Source organism: Echinops telfairi, unplaced genomic scaffold, assembly GCF_000313985.2.
Source record: "Echinops telfairi isolate 266 unplaced genomic scaffold, ASM31398v2 ScPeMD7_443;HRSCAF=831, whole genome shotgun sequence".
Lineage (NCBI taxonomy): Eukaryota > Metazoa > Chordata > Mammalia > Afrosoricida > Tenrecidae > Echinops > Echinops telfairi.
In genome coordinates this window covers 36,321,887-36,335,836 of record NW_022104341.1, presented here as the reverse complement: position 1 = coordinate 36,335,836, position 13,950 = coordinate 36,321,887, and the positions used below count along the sequence as shown (strand labels likewise).

General features: G+C 44.1%; 1 protein-coding gene across 1 annotated transcript in view; it reads right to left on the bottom strand.

Moving 5' to 3' along the window:
• Positions 1-13,950, bottom strand: part of LOC101645372 (uricase) — a 44,059-nt gene that overhangs the window by 8,328 nt on the left and 21,781 nt on the right. The window contains exon 5 of the mRNA XM_004699600.2: positions 1,311-1,497. Coding sequence (XP_004699657.1) covers positions 1,311-1,497 — 187 coding nt within the window. The remainder of the gene's footprint in view (positions 1-1,310; positions 1,498-13,950) is intronic.

Sequence of the window (13,950 nt, the reverse complement as noted above, 5' to 3'; positions counted from 1 at the left end):
GATGACAAGGATCTACATGTGACCTCCTCCCTGGGGGACGGACAACAGAAAAGTGGGTGAAGGGAGACATCGGACAGGGCAAGATATGACAAAATAATAAGTTATAAATTTCAAGGGTTCATGAGGGAGGGGGCAGTGGGAAGTGAGGGGGAAATGAGGACCTGATGCCGGGGGCTTAGGTGGAGAGCAAATGTTTTGAGAACGATGAGGGCAATGAATGTACAAATGCGCTTGACACAATTGATGTGTGTATGGACAGTGATAAGAGTTGTATGAGCCCCTAATAAAATGATTTAAAATAACATTACTAGAAGGTTATCAGGGATAGGAAAAGGAAAGGCAAAAATAGCCACATAAACTGATGCAGAAAAAAACACAGTAATCAGACAATTTGGGGAACTTGGTAATGGAGGCACAAGGAAAGGAACTGCTTGTAAGATTGGAGTGCCAGACTTCCCTCTTATCTGAAGGACCAAATTCATTTTATCAGTGGGAGGAAGATACATTCCAACAGGTCATAGAGCAAAATTTCTACCAATTAGGTCATAAAGCAAATTATCTCAGTGAGCCCAGAGGCCTTCTTATTGCTTGTTAAGGATTTTGTAATAAACATCATACTTTTATATTTTTAAAAGCACTTCCATGAATAGCATCTCATTTTGAGTTTAGGTGGTCAGTTGTCCTAGGTTGCCTGGGATCAAGGGGTTTACCGGGACACATGACTTTCATCGCTGAAACTAGCAAAGTCCTGGACAAACTGGGAAGAATTAGTGACCCTAAAGTAGTTTAGCTCTCTTTGTAGTCTTCACAGTTGGTGAGATTGGGTATCGTTATTTTCATTTAATCTAGTGGTGCTTAAAGTGTGGTTTTTCCCATCTAGTAACATCACCATCACCTGGGAATTCGGTAGAAATGCTTAAGTCCTAACTGCCTTCTTCTCAAATATACAGACTCAGAAACTGTGGGGGTGGGGTCGATCAAACTGTGTTTTTATAAACCATCTGTTTGAGAGCCACACCTTTAATAAATTGCAAACAGCCTTAAACTAGAAATCCATTTCAGATATAATCATATTCTAACCCTATAAGACAGGGAAGAGCTGAGTTCCCAAAACTCTAACTCTTCTTCTTCTTCTTTTTTTTTTGACTATGACTCTTCATAGGAGTAGAAAGCCCCATCTTTTTCCTGTGGGGTTGGCTGTTGATTTTTGGATCACAGGCCACTACCCCACCAGGACTCCATGGATGCGGAGTCTTTGCAAACAGCACATTATACGTGCCTCAGCACCAGGCCCTAGTACCCACTCCTACCAGGTGGCCTCGAAATCCACATCTCTGCCCTGGTGGTATTGCCACTTGCAGTACACTTTGGTGGCAAAGCACCGGTCCTTCACTTCCGGGAGGGTGGTGAATTGGTCTTTAATGAATCCTTCAAATCCAGACTGGGTCGTTTTTAAGACCTTCAGGTCTTTGATTCCAGAATGAATAACCGGAGGTCCTGTTTTAAGTTTAAAAAAAAAAAGGAGGAAAGAGATGATGAGATCAGAAACTAGAATAAAACAGTGTTTTCTCACTGACACCTAGCACTGAGAATGCTGGTCATTAAGACATGCCACATTATGTTAATAAAAGGAAATGCTACTCTGCTCCTTGTTCTCTTTCTTCGTTTCGCCTCTTCAGGGTTCGCTACTCCAATACAGAGTTAGAGCCTCAGAAACCACAGGGGCAGTTCACCCCTGTCCTATAGGGTCACTCTGACTCAGGATCAACTCGATGGCAGTGAGTTTTGGTTTGGGGGCTGGGTATTTCCGCTTCAGTCCGAGTAATGAGGATGGTGTGCCTTTCCTTCTTATCTGGATTCCACAAATCCCTGTTCAGACAAGTTAGAGCCAACCACAGCATTGAGAGGACATGCAGCATCCACATAAGACTCCTTACCCTCACTTGTACCACAAACTGCACGTCCAGGGCTTCCTCAAACCACCCTCGGCTGTGATCATCTCTGGAAAGACTCACAGAATGCAATGCGGCTGTAAGAGCCGCTCAGGCTCGTGGCCATCAATTCAATTCTGATTCATAGCAACCCTATAGGTCAGAGCTGAACTGCCCCTCGGGCTTTCCAAGACTTTAAACCATTAATTAAGTACACAGCCTCATCTTTCTCTGACTGAGCAATGGTGGGTTCTGAATTGCTGACCTTATGGTTAGGAGCTCACATAGTGGGCATGACCCACTATGCCAGCAGGGATCCTTCTTGTAACCATAGTCACCATTTGTTCGAGGGAAAGATTATAATTAAAATCAGAAAAGGCAAGAAGTACGTAGAGTACAGTCAGAAAGCCAAAACAAAACCCTTGCCGAGGAGTGGCTTCTGACTCATGGTGACCCCATGTTTTGTGGAGTGGAACTGCTCCTGGCTACATCCTGAAAGAAGTAGATCTTCTGGCTTTGCTTCCAGGGATACGTCAGAATAGCCAAACTTTTAATAGTTGGGCACAAACCACTTGTACCACCTAGGGCCCTTGGGTAGAGTCTTGAGAGTACCACCACAAATCTTCCATTTCCTCTCCCAATGCACTCAAGAGATGTAACTTACCACCATTGATGTGTCAATACGCATGAAGATAGCCAACCAGGGAAGCTCACTCAGGCCTCAGTGTTCAGAGTTTTGATTGGGGCTTCATTATGAAGGCATGATGGATGGATTGATTGATTACCTAGGTGGCTGTGGTCAGTCTCCAGCCTTAACTCACATGGTTGATTTTTGGGTCATGCCAGCTCTCATTTTAAGATCATTCAGTGACTCAAGGTTCCCAGGCAAGCAAAGATATTCCCATAAGCGTAACAGCTCAAGAGCCCAGAGACTGAGTCACAGAGACAGAAGGTCACTTGGGAAAAGACCAAACAATTTACTACATATCTGTTCCCTTTTGCCCTAGGGGAGCTGAAGACTGGTGAACAAGCAGGCTGGTTTTGATGAAACTCATGAAACCTGCCTGCAGGAATGTTTTCGAAGTCAGACTATCTTATACCGTTTGATTTCCATCTCAATCAACAGGCAATTATCTTGAAGTGAGTTAACAAACTTCTCAAGAGCCATTCCAGACCCTAATGATGTTTCAGTTCCTTGTAGTGATGAGCAATGTAAAACAAGACAACTTCATGCATGGTTAGAACAGTGGTTAGAACGTCATGCCTGGCTGAAGTGAAGCAGAGGCTGGGGAGACGATGCAAGTGGCCAGAAGATATCCATCCATCTGACCGGATACCCACAAAGACTTTTAATTTTTTTGACTGAAAGAGAAAGGTAGACGTTGGTTCGCATGTGCCTAGGGGACAGAGGGGGGCTTGGAAACAATGGAGGAGATGATTTGGCTCTTTTGGGGCCCTGAGGTCACCAATAAATTAAATGGAGGAGGTTGAAGCATAATCTAAAGAAACTTTTCACTGGGTGCCAAGATCTACCTCTGGGCCCAGGTGACAGGTGGGCACAGCTGGAGGGGGAAGTCATCCTCTTTCTGTAGGGAGCTTGGTGACACCTGAAGAGAACATGGACTCATACGACATGCTGAGAAGTCCCAAGGTTCAATGCTCTGCAGAGAGCAGCCTTCTTCCCAATCGACAGACACAAGAAATGCCAGGAGAACCTGTGAGGTGGCAGTTATAGCCAACATGCAGGCTTCTTCCTGACTGCCCTTAGGTGCTGTCAGAGAGGCTCAGTACCACGGACTGCTGAACGGACAAGCAGATAAGTCTTGGAAGAAGTAAGGCCAGGGTGCTCCTTAGTGGTAAGAATGGGAGACGTCTCAGGTACTTTGGACATGTTGTCAGGAGAGACAGTCACTGGAGAAGGATGACATCATGCTGGGTAAAGTAGAGGGACAGCGAAAGAGAGCAAGACCCTCAGGAAATGGTTTGATGTAGTGGCTGCAGCAATGGGCTCAAGGATAGGAACAATTGTGAGGATGGCACCAGACTGGGCAATGATTTGTGCTGTTATGCATAAGGCTTGCTATGGGTAGCAATCGGCTTGACGGCACATAATAACAATAACTACACTGATTGTCACTCCTCATCCATACGGCGTCTCTTCCTTCTTTCGTCTCCCTCTCCCCACCTTTGTGCTATCAGAAGCCTTTCAGGAGACAAGAAAGTTGTCACTTCTCTACAGCATTTGGCATTTATTTGGTTTTTGACTTTTAATTGTGCATGAGGTAAATGTGTACAGTGCAGATAATTAGTTTTCCATTCAACGATGCGTACGTATTTTGTTTCAACTCATCTATTGCGACCCCTTCATGTACCATCATCGCTTTGATAAAGGCAGAATTCTGAACCTGAAAATACCATCTCCATTGGTCTGAATTGAAGAGTGAAATGATACTGGTGGAAATGGTTACTGTATATCTTTGAAACATCGAATTCTTTCCATTTTTCTTCTATGACAAGGCAAAGACCTCACAAAAGAACAACTCCTTCAGCCTTTACAAACCCATCTTGTCAGTGGGATGTACCTTCAGCAGGACTCCCCTCTGGAGAACAAAATGCTGTAACAGCGAAGAGAAGGTGGGGAATGATTAGGGAGAGCATTTGAAGGGGATAAAGCAAAAGTGAAGGAGAACCAACGGCAGATTCTACGGACTTCATATTTACATATCAGACTGCCGTGGTCACCACGATCAAGGAAGCCAACCGGACTTTGGCTTCTCCAATGATCTTATCATGAAATGATCCCCAAAGCACAATAGTTGAGTCCCCGAGTTCAAGTCTCAGTAGCTCCCCGGATGCCCCTTTCTTATAAGTACTATGTCCCTGAGGAAATTGCTTAACTTTTCTGCACTATTTTCTCATCTGTAAAATGGGCCAACAGTCATCCCTAGTCCATGGAGCTGATATAAATCTGGGAGCATACACATGCAGGGCTGGATAGAATGGCCATCCCATAGGGAATGCTCTGCAAGTGCTAGTTATTATGATGAGTTTTCCTAATTGACTTTTTCTATTGGACCTCAACCACCTGTAAGTATTTCCTGTGTTTCACCGAAGCTCCACAGGCACTTCCTCTGGCCCCCTCTAGCCCTGGGGTTGGATTTATGGACCCCCGGGGATTTCAGGCCTGCTAGGCAACTGGCTGGATAGAATTCAGAGGCGGAGAAAGCAGTTGCATTGTCCCCTGTGTCTTGGCTTCAATTTTTAATTTCACACAGAAGAAAATGGCTCGTGTTCCCAAAGACAATTACCGATTGCCAGAGTTCTGGCAGAACACGAGCCATCAACTCTGGCCCTCTCTTCTCTCTATCATCATCAACAACAAAGTGATGACTATTTTTGTCCTTCCCTTGGCACACAGTGGAGGGCTTATTCTCTCCGTTGGCCATGCCCCAGCCATCTGAACACTGGTAAGCACCTAAGTCTTTCAAAGTCATGGCCCCATCAACTAAAAATACGATGCCTAACACACTCTAAAAAGATTCCAGTTTAGCCTAATGAGAAGTAATTCTAGCCTACTTCCCTTGAAACCACTTCTTCAGCTTCGTTTCAGTCTTGCTTGCTCTTTTGCACTTTCACCGTGGTTGTGGAGGAAGGCAAAAGGAAGGTTTTTCACATCTGACTTTGCCAGAACATAATCTTTTCTAGCGTTTAGTGTCCTCCTACACATTTAACACATTGCGGCTTATCTCCCAGAGAAGCATGCAGCCTATTCTTCAGCTCTCTAAGGGAAAGAGACTCACCGAGAAGTAATAGAAAATAAGCCCAATTCTTTACCTACGCATCAGGTGTCAACAGGCACAAAGCTTTACTGCACCAAAAAAACAACAACAAGAAAAACCTGTCATGCAGAGGGTGATGGCTTCCAGGTTTAACACCTCCAAAAAGGACCCAAATAGCAGAAAGGAGGCTATTCTAAAACTATATTGAATCGTTCTAGTAGAAAATCTGAAAGCTGGAAAGTGCTAGGAAAAGCGAAGTTCAATTAAATATCATTTGTCTCTGAGAGTCCATTTAGCTTCATGCAGGGAGCGTGAAGGCTCCATGGTGAAGTTCTGGATGAGGAGAGATGGCGTCATTCAAAGGCAAAGAAGTTAACTGGGGTTTTGCATGGGTGGGTGAAGATCCGGACGATTTGTAAAGTGTCCATGTCCACCAAGAGCTATTCTTCCGGAGGAATCCAAGAGTGTTCTTGGCTTGATACGAGGCCTTGTGGCATAGTGGATGCGAGGCCCAAGGTCGGTGGTTCAAACCCACCAGCCTCTCCACTGGAGAAACACGAGCCTTTCCTACTCCCAGGAAGATCTCAGCCTCAGGCACCCTACCGAGCAGCACTCCTTGGCCTTAGAGAGAGAGGCTCACTTATAGTCACAATCAACTGTGTGGCAGTCAGTTTTATCTGGACATCAAAAAGACATAAACCGACGTCGTGTCCTGAGTCTCCCACTTTCTCCATCTCAGCCCTGTCATCTGCTCAATGTGCCACCTTCTGAAATCCCTTCTCCCTCAAAACTCGGGCTTCATCAAGCCCCTTCTTCCAAACTCCCTGCCTGCAACATTGCTGTTGGGGTCTGTTGAGTCCGTTCTGACTCATAGTGACCCTAAGGACTGCAGAGAGACGTACAGCCAGGGACTGTGCCGTGTCCATGAACAACAACAGCCAAGCTCACGCCGGTGCCATGTCAACAGGTGAGGTCCTCTCCCTCCTACTACTTGAGATAGCATCTTCCTCCCTGCTTAGCGAGGCTTTAGTAGAATTCTTGTCCTCATTGTCAGAATGAGAGAAGTCTGATGGGTTAAAGAGTACCAAGAACCAAAACCTAATTCACTGCTGAGTCAGCTTGGACTCCTAGCCACCCGACAGTAGAACTGCCCCTTGGCGGTTCCTTAAGTCTTGCATGGGAGCTGACAACCTCATCTTTCTCCCGCTGAGTCACTGGTGGTCTCCAACTTGGGGGTTAGCAGTTCACTGCCTAGCCCACGACACCAGCCGGGCTTCTTAAAGAATAATGAGCTGTAATTCAAATCGTGTGGGAGTAGATTAGTTCCAATTAGTGACTCAACAGCCCTGATGATTTCAAGGTTCACCCTGCTTGAGGCTCAGCAGAGTCATAGGAGAAGGTCCAGACTCCACACAAAGCCTAAACCAAGCGCTGTTAGAACACATGCAGAGCCTTGGCCTCCCCTCAGAGCTCAGGAAGCCACAAACTTATCACCAGCCTTCCCCCTATGGGTGAATACTTTTCTCTCTCCTCAACTCTCTTCCGTAGAACCAGCAGACTTGGAAGCAGCTAAAAATACCATGTAATGATGTAGATGAAAAAGATATTCTGAGGGAAAAGAAAACATAGCGGGAGTTTTGCAGCAATTTCTGGCACCCAGAAAGCACTTGGCATTTCATGGGTTTTCTATAAATGTTTGTTCAGCTGATAAGAATGAACCCAGTCCGCTAGGAGAAATTCAGTCACATGGCCAACTGTGAAGAGTCCCTTCTGGGAGTTGCCTGGCTGAATTTGTGTTTAAATAAATGTGCTTGAAAATGCAATATTCCCCCCATCCCGGTCTGTCTTCCCACCAAAGGGCTGACGAAGGAGTTTGCAATTCACCAGGTGAATTGGTGAGAGGATATGTTTTCTGTTTGTATAAGTTAATGGCTTTCCTCTTCAGTTAAGCCGACATGTAAAGGGAATGATCGTAACATTGACGTACAATTCCTGCAGTTTTAACTCTTGCATAATAAACTAATTAAGTGATGAAACTTTGCTACCCAAAGAGCATAAATTGCCACTCTCCAAGACAGACATAGTATAAATATCATGTTTCTATGTTCAATGCTGGATGAGACCCACAATCATATATGTGTGCACACACATACCTGTATCCCTTTAAGGTAACACACACTTCTCCTCTACCTTGTCCTTGCGTGATATCAAAGTGGAGCTGGACTTGAACAGAACCAAGCTGGTGCTTCCGGAAATACTGCCACAATACTGCTTCAGACTATCCTGAAGCTTTGCGATTTTCTGCAGAAAGAAAAAGCTTTGGCCTGCTGATGGTGTTGTTGTTAACGTTGTGTATCACCTAGCTGATTCCAACTCCTAGCTATCTTGTAGAGCAGAATAGAACGTCTTCACAGAGGAAGATTACAAGGTTGTAACCATTCAGAAAGCGGATCACCACATCATTCTCCTGCAGAGAGCCTGGTGGGGTTGAACCACAGACCTTTCATTTAGCGGCTGAGTGCTTTATTCACTGTGCCACCAGAGCTCCTTGACCTGATGATAGTGACCCGTTTTCCCACCCCGTGAGAGTTAAAAGGCTATAATTCAGACTGATAGTGTTGTTGTGGTTGTTCGGTACCATCAAGTATATTCCAACTCACAGCGGCCTCACATCCAACAGAACAAAATGCTGCCTGATCCTGCACTATTCTCACCAAAGTTGTCATGTTTGAGCCTCTTGTTGCAAGGACTGTGTCAACACAGTCAACCCATGTTATTGCGCATCATTGAGGGGCTTCCTCTTTTTCATTGACACTAGGCTGGTACTAGCTCCTGGCAATTCCTGGAGAGAACAAGGCTACAAGGAGCAGACTTTCTTCTTATGATTAGCAAGTCGTAGACTTGGCTACAACCCTGGTTGGTATTGGGTAGCTTTGGGCTGCTCCCCATAAAGTCAGCAGTTCAAAACTACCAGCCACTCAGCAGGAGCAAGATGAGGCATTCTGTGCCCGTAAAGATTTGCAGCCTCAGAAACTCACAGGGGCGGTTCTAGGCTGTCTAGAAAGTCGCTAGGAATCAGAATTGGTTCCACGGCAGGGTTCAGTTTGAAATTTGGCTATTCCACTTCCACCTCTTTGGCTCTGTTAAAGGCGGTCTTCAGGCAGTCACTAATGACACCTGTTTGCCAAATTCCACAAGCTTCTGTCGGTTCCTTTCCAACCCACACCTTTTAGCCCTTTGCAACTAAATCCTACTCCTCCCAGTGAGACTATGTTTTCTAGCCTCCCCTACAGTAACCTGTGTGACTGTGTGATTGGATTCTCTCTAGAAGTGGTGTGTGGCTTCCAGGCGTGGTGCTTACCCATAAAGAACTTTGCCCCTCTCCTTATGTTCCTCTGACTCTTCTCCTGTGCTGGTTGTCTGATCTGAATTCCTACTCTAAGGGTGACCCTCAAAAATAGGTATTAAAAATGTCACAAAAATCAAGTTGGCCCATTATCTCACACCACACACAAAGATGAACTCAAGATGGACCAAAGACCTGCACAGATGTAAGAAATAAAATGGTAAAATTCATAGAAGAAAATATAGGAGTATTTTCACGATACTGGATTTGGCAAAGAGCTCATAGACTTCCTTCCAAGTGAGGCTGTCACTTTGAATCACTCACTCCAAGCCACTGGGGTCCACCTCCTCTCTCCCCAGGCCTTTTCCCAGGACCACCTTGTGGGAACCCTACAACAGCACCTCACAAGCAGGGTTCCCACAATGGCACCCACAGAGCACCTTGTCCCACTGTCGGGGGTGGGGACAGAGTGGAGTGTTAGGGAGGTCCCGGCCTTGGCTTCCTCCCCAGCACTCTGGACAAAGAGAAGGGAGGAGGTAGGGCAGGAAGGAGGATCCAGATATGACAGTAAAACCACAAGCAGTAGAAGAAATGGATCATTTGGATTTCATCAAACTTAAGAACGTTTGTACTTTAAATAACATCCATCACCAGAAAAGTGGAAAGGCAACTCACAAAGCGGGAGAAAATATTTTCAAATTATATATCTGATCGAGGTATTAAATCTAAAAATATAAATAAATAAATAAATAAATCTAAAAATATAAATAACTCTTACTATGCAATAATGAAAAGATAAGTAACCTAAAATTTTACATGGACAAATGAATTAGCATATGTCTAAGGAAGATATTCAAGTGGCTGACAAGCACGTGAAAAGGTGCTAGATATCATTCATCAGTCATCAGAGAAACGTAAATCAAAACCACAAAAAAATACTTCAGCACACCCACTAGGATGGTGAGAAACAGAAAGTCAGATGGTAGCATGTATTATCAAAAATATAGAGAAATCAGAATTCTCAGATTCAGCTTGTGGCCACATAAAGTGGTACAGTCACGGTAGAAAACAGCCTGCAATTCTTCAAACTATTTCACAGAGAGCGACCATGTGACCCAGCCTTTGTGCCCATTGGCATATACCTAGAGCAAGGAAAATAAACATTTACATGGAAACTTGTACACAGTTTCTATAGCAACATTATTCACACTAGCCAAAAGTTAGGACACTATAAATGCCCATCAGTTGGTAAATGGGTATAAACAAAATGTAGCACAATAGAACATTATTCAACCAAAAAAGGAACAAGAATGGATGGTTACAATAGCATGCTAAGTGAAAAAAGCCAGACAACCTATCATGATTCCATTTGTATAAATATCTAGAACAGGGCATCCATAAAGGTCGAAACTATATCAGTGGCTTCCTAGAGCTAGGTGTGGGCTGGGAGGGCAAAGGAGAAATGAGATGGAGGACACAGTGAGAACTGCTGAATAGTTTTCTGGAAATAGAGCAGAGAGAGAGAGAGAGAGAGAGAGAGAACTGGATTTCTACAAAGCAGAAGTCAGCTTCTCTTGTGCTGAGCCATTACATATGAATCTTATGTTATGCATCCCGCTACCCCAGTAACTAGTCTTGATTTTTAAATCTCGTTTTCTTCTGTTTCCATGACAACACCATCTCCACTCCTTCTGTTTCTCTGACCACTCTTTTGTCTCACCTTTACACTGGGAAATATTCTTGCCTCTTCTATTGTTTTCTCTTCTCACTTTAGTGTCCTTTGCGAGTGAGCTCCTTCAGCCCCACACCGTTACCTTCCATCGATCTGGCCCCAACTCTGCCTCTGCTCCATGCCCCAAGTTCTCCAGCTTCCCCATGAAAACGTCCCCTGTTCATGCATTCGTCATCGTTATACCTCCTCATTTTCCTCCCCAGATCCCCATACCTCTCCATTCTCCCCAGTCTACATAGGGCCAACTTTCTCTCCAGCTTCCCCTCCCTACTTAACCACTAAGACTTATTGGTTACACTTCAGAAATGCCTTTCAGAGCCCCCCTACTAATCTTTCCATCTCTATTGCTACTGCCTTGGTTCATATCCTATCATTTCTTCACCTCTACTCTATAATTCCCTACTGCCTGTTCCTCCAGCTTGTTTGCTCTGCCTTGGTCAGAATTGTTGAACAAAAGTACACACACACACACACACACACACACACACACACACCTGGGTTCCTGGCTCCAAGTTGTCATTCTAAATAATAACAATGACTATCATTTAAAGGGGACTACCCATGTGCCAAGAGCCCTGGTGGTGTGGTGGGTTATACACTGAGTTGTTAACCACAGAGTCTGCAGTTTGAACCCACCAGTCACTGTGCAGGAGAGCTCTGAGGCTGTCTACTTCTAAGAGGGTCAAAGTCTCAGAAATCCAAAGGGACAGTTCTTCCTGATCCGACAGGACTGCAATGAATCACAGTCGGCTCCATGTTAGTGAGTCTGCTTTGGTTTGACTTACCCATGTGCCAGCTACTGTGCCAATTGTCGTACATTTGGCATTTGCCTCCTTTAAATCTCTGGAAAACTGTATGAGGTGGGTACTGCTTTTCTCAGTTCACAAATTAAAAAATGACTGAAGTAGGGTAACTTGCACATAGTACCAAAATTATTAAGTAATGGAGCTCAAATTCAAATACAGTCCAATCTACTCCAAGGCCCAGGGGCTGCACCACCATGCAAAACTGCCCCTAAGTTATACTAAACACGTCAGTATGGTCCTCACGGCTTTTCAGACTTCAGGCCAAACCAACTCTTCCATCTTCATTTCAATGCCATACGTACCGAGAACTAGACAACCAAGCATGTTACCATTCCTTAAATGCTTTGCTCTTTCAACAGTCAAATCCGCTGCCCAATATTATGATCAGCATAAGATCAACCAAAAACCAAACAAACAAAAAAACCCTCCAAACGTACTGCCATCCAGTGGATGAGCTACACATCGGGCTACTAACTGAGGGGTCAGGTGCTCAAAACCATTCGCTGCTCCATGCGAGAAAGGATAAAGATAGTCTTAGATACCCACAGGGTTTCCAAGTTCTTCTCTGCCCTAGGGGGTCACTGTGAATATAAGGTAAGTGCTCAAAATGTTTGAGTTGCCTTCTTCCACACCTCCATGACTCAACTTGTATACATTCAGCATCCTGTTTCTTCTGCTTGTAATGTCATTTCCCCCCGCAATTTAAAATTCACTCCTTCTGCTCCCATAAAGATCCACAGCCTGGCACACCTTATGGAGGGTTGTTATGAGTGCATCTACCTGACAACAGTGGACTCGTTTCTTTTGGCTTGTCCCCACAGCATGCCTGTAATCCCTCCATTGTAGCCATTAGCCCATCACACTAAAGTATGTTCTGTTGATAAGTCTATCTCCCACTATCCATCAACTACCAGTTCACTGGGCCAGGGAATATCATGTTCATCTCTATAGCTACACCTTCTAGACAAGTCCTCAAAATCTAATTGTTGGGTAAAAATGGAAATTTTTAAAAATCTAATGGTTTAAAGATTAGTATCTGAATTAATAACACAAAACACTTTTCATAAATACTTTCCATTTTAAATGAGCTCTCATGAATTCTTATTCCAGACTGTTATTTAATATAGTTGAAGGTGAACTACAGAGGTACTAAGTATGTCAAGTCACCAAAAGACAAGTTATAGCCGTGGTGACCAGTGTGATAGGCATGAGCCACATGTGGCTACTATGCATTTGAAACCCGGCTGGTGTGAACTGAAATGTGTTATAATGTGCAAAGCTTACACACAATTTGGAAGACCTGATTTAAAAAAAAACAATGTAAAACATTTCATTGGTAATTTTACATTTAATACACACTGAAATGATATTACTCAGTATAAGGAGGTTGAATAAAGTATATGATTAAAATTTGTTTCTCCTATTTTCTTTTGCTTTTCTAAGTAGACAACTGGAAAACTTTAAAATTCCAAATGTGGCCTTCATTATCTTTGTTTCTGACAGTGGTAGTTAGACTTTATCATTTCATGAGGGTAGTCAATAGAGAGACCGGATGGCACAATAGCTAAAGCGCCTGGCTGCTAACTGAAAGCTTGATAACGTTAACCCACCATTCAATTCAGGTGAGAAAGATGTGGCAACCCGCCTCCATAGTCACAGCTTTGTCAAGTCTGGGGTCATTCTCATCTGTCCTAGAGGCTCACTGAGTTGGCATCAATGGATAGTCAATATAGATTTGGTAGAAAACTATCATGCTGGAAATTTGGAAACTTTTGTTTTCATCTTTCCTCCAAAATCACAAATCTAATGCAAGCAGGAAGGGGAAAAGGAGGAAGGAGAAAAGGAAGGAAGGAAGGGGGAAGGAAATATCGAAGGATCGGCTATTGAGGCTCCAGTGGTACAATCGGTGAGTACGTGGTACATACAGGGAGTATAGGCTAGGAGCTGAATTGTGACCTCCAAAAAGGTATTTTGCAATTCGAGCCCCTGTACCTGAATGTGATCCTGTTTGGAAATAGGTTTCTTTTGTTAGGGTTTTGGGGGGATTTTTCCCCTGTAAGTGAGATTATAACAGAGTAGGGTGTGTCCTAAACCTAGTCATTTTTCAGTGGTGTCTTATGAAAAACACAGCGAGATGCATGCATCTACAAGCCCAAGGATGGATGGAAGCAACTGTCAGCTAAAAGAGTCAAAGTAGGACCTTCCCCTAGAGCCAAAGGCCTGAAGTCAGAAGCATTCTGAGCTGCGAGAAAAATAAATTTCTGTTCTTTAAAGACACCTGTCTCTCTCACTGCCATCAAGTTGATGCCGACTCAAAATACAGGGAATCCAGGACGGATGAGCCCTATAGGACCAG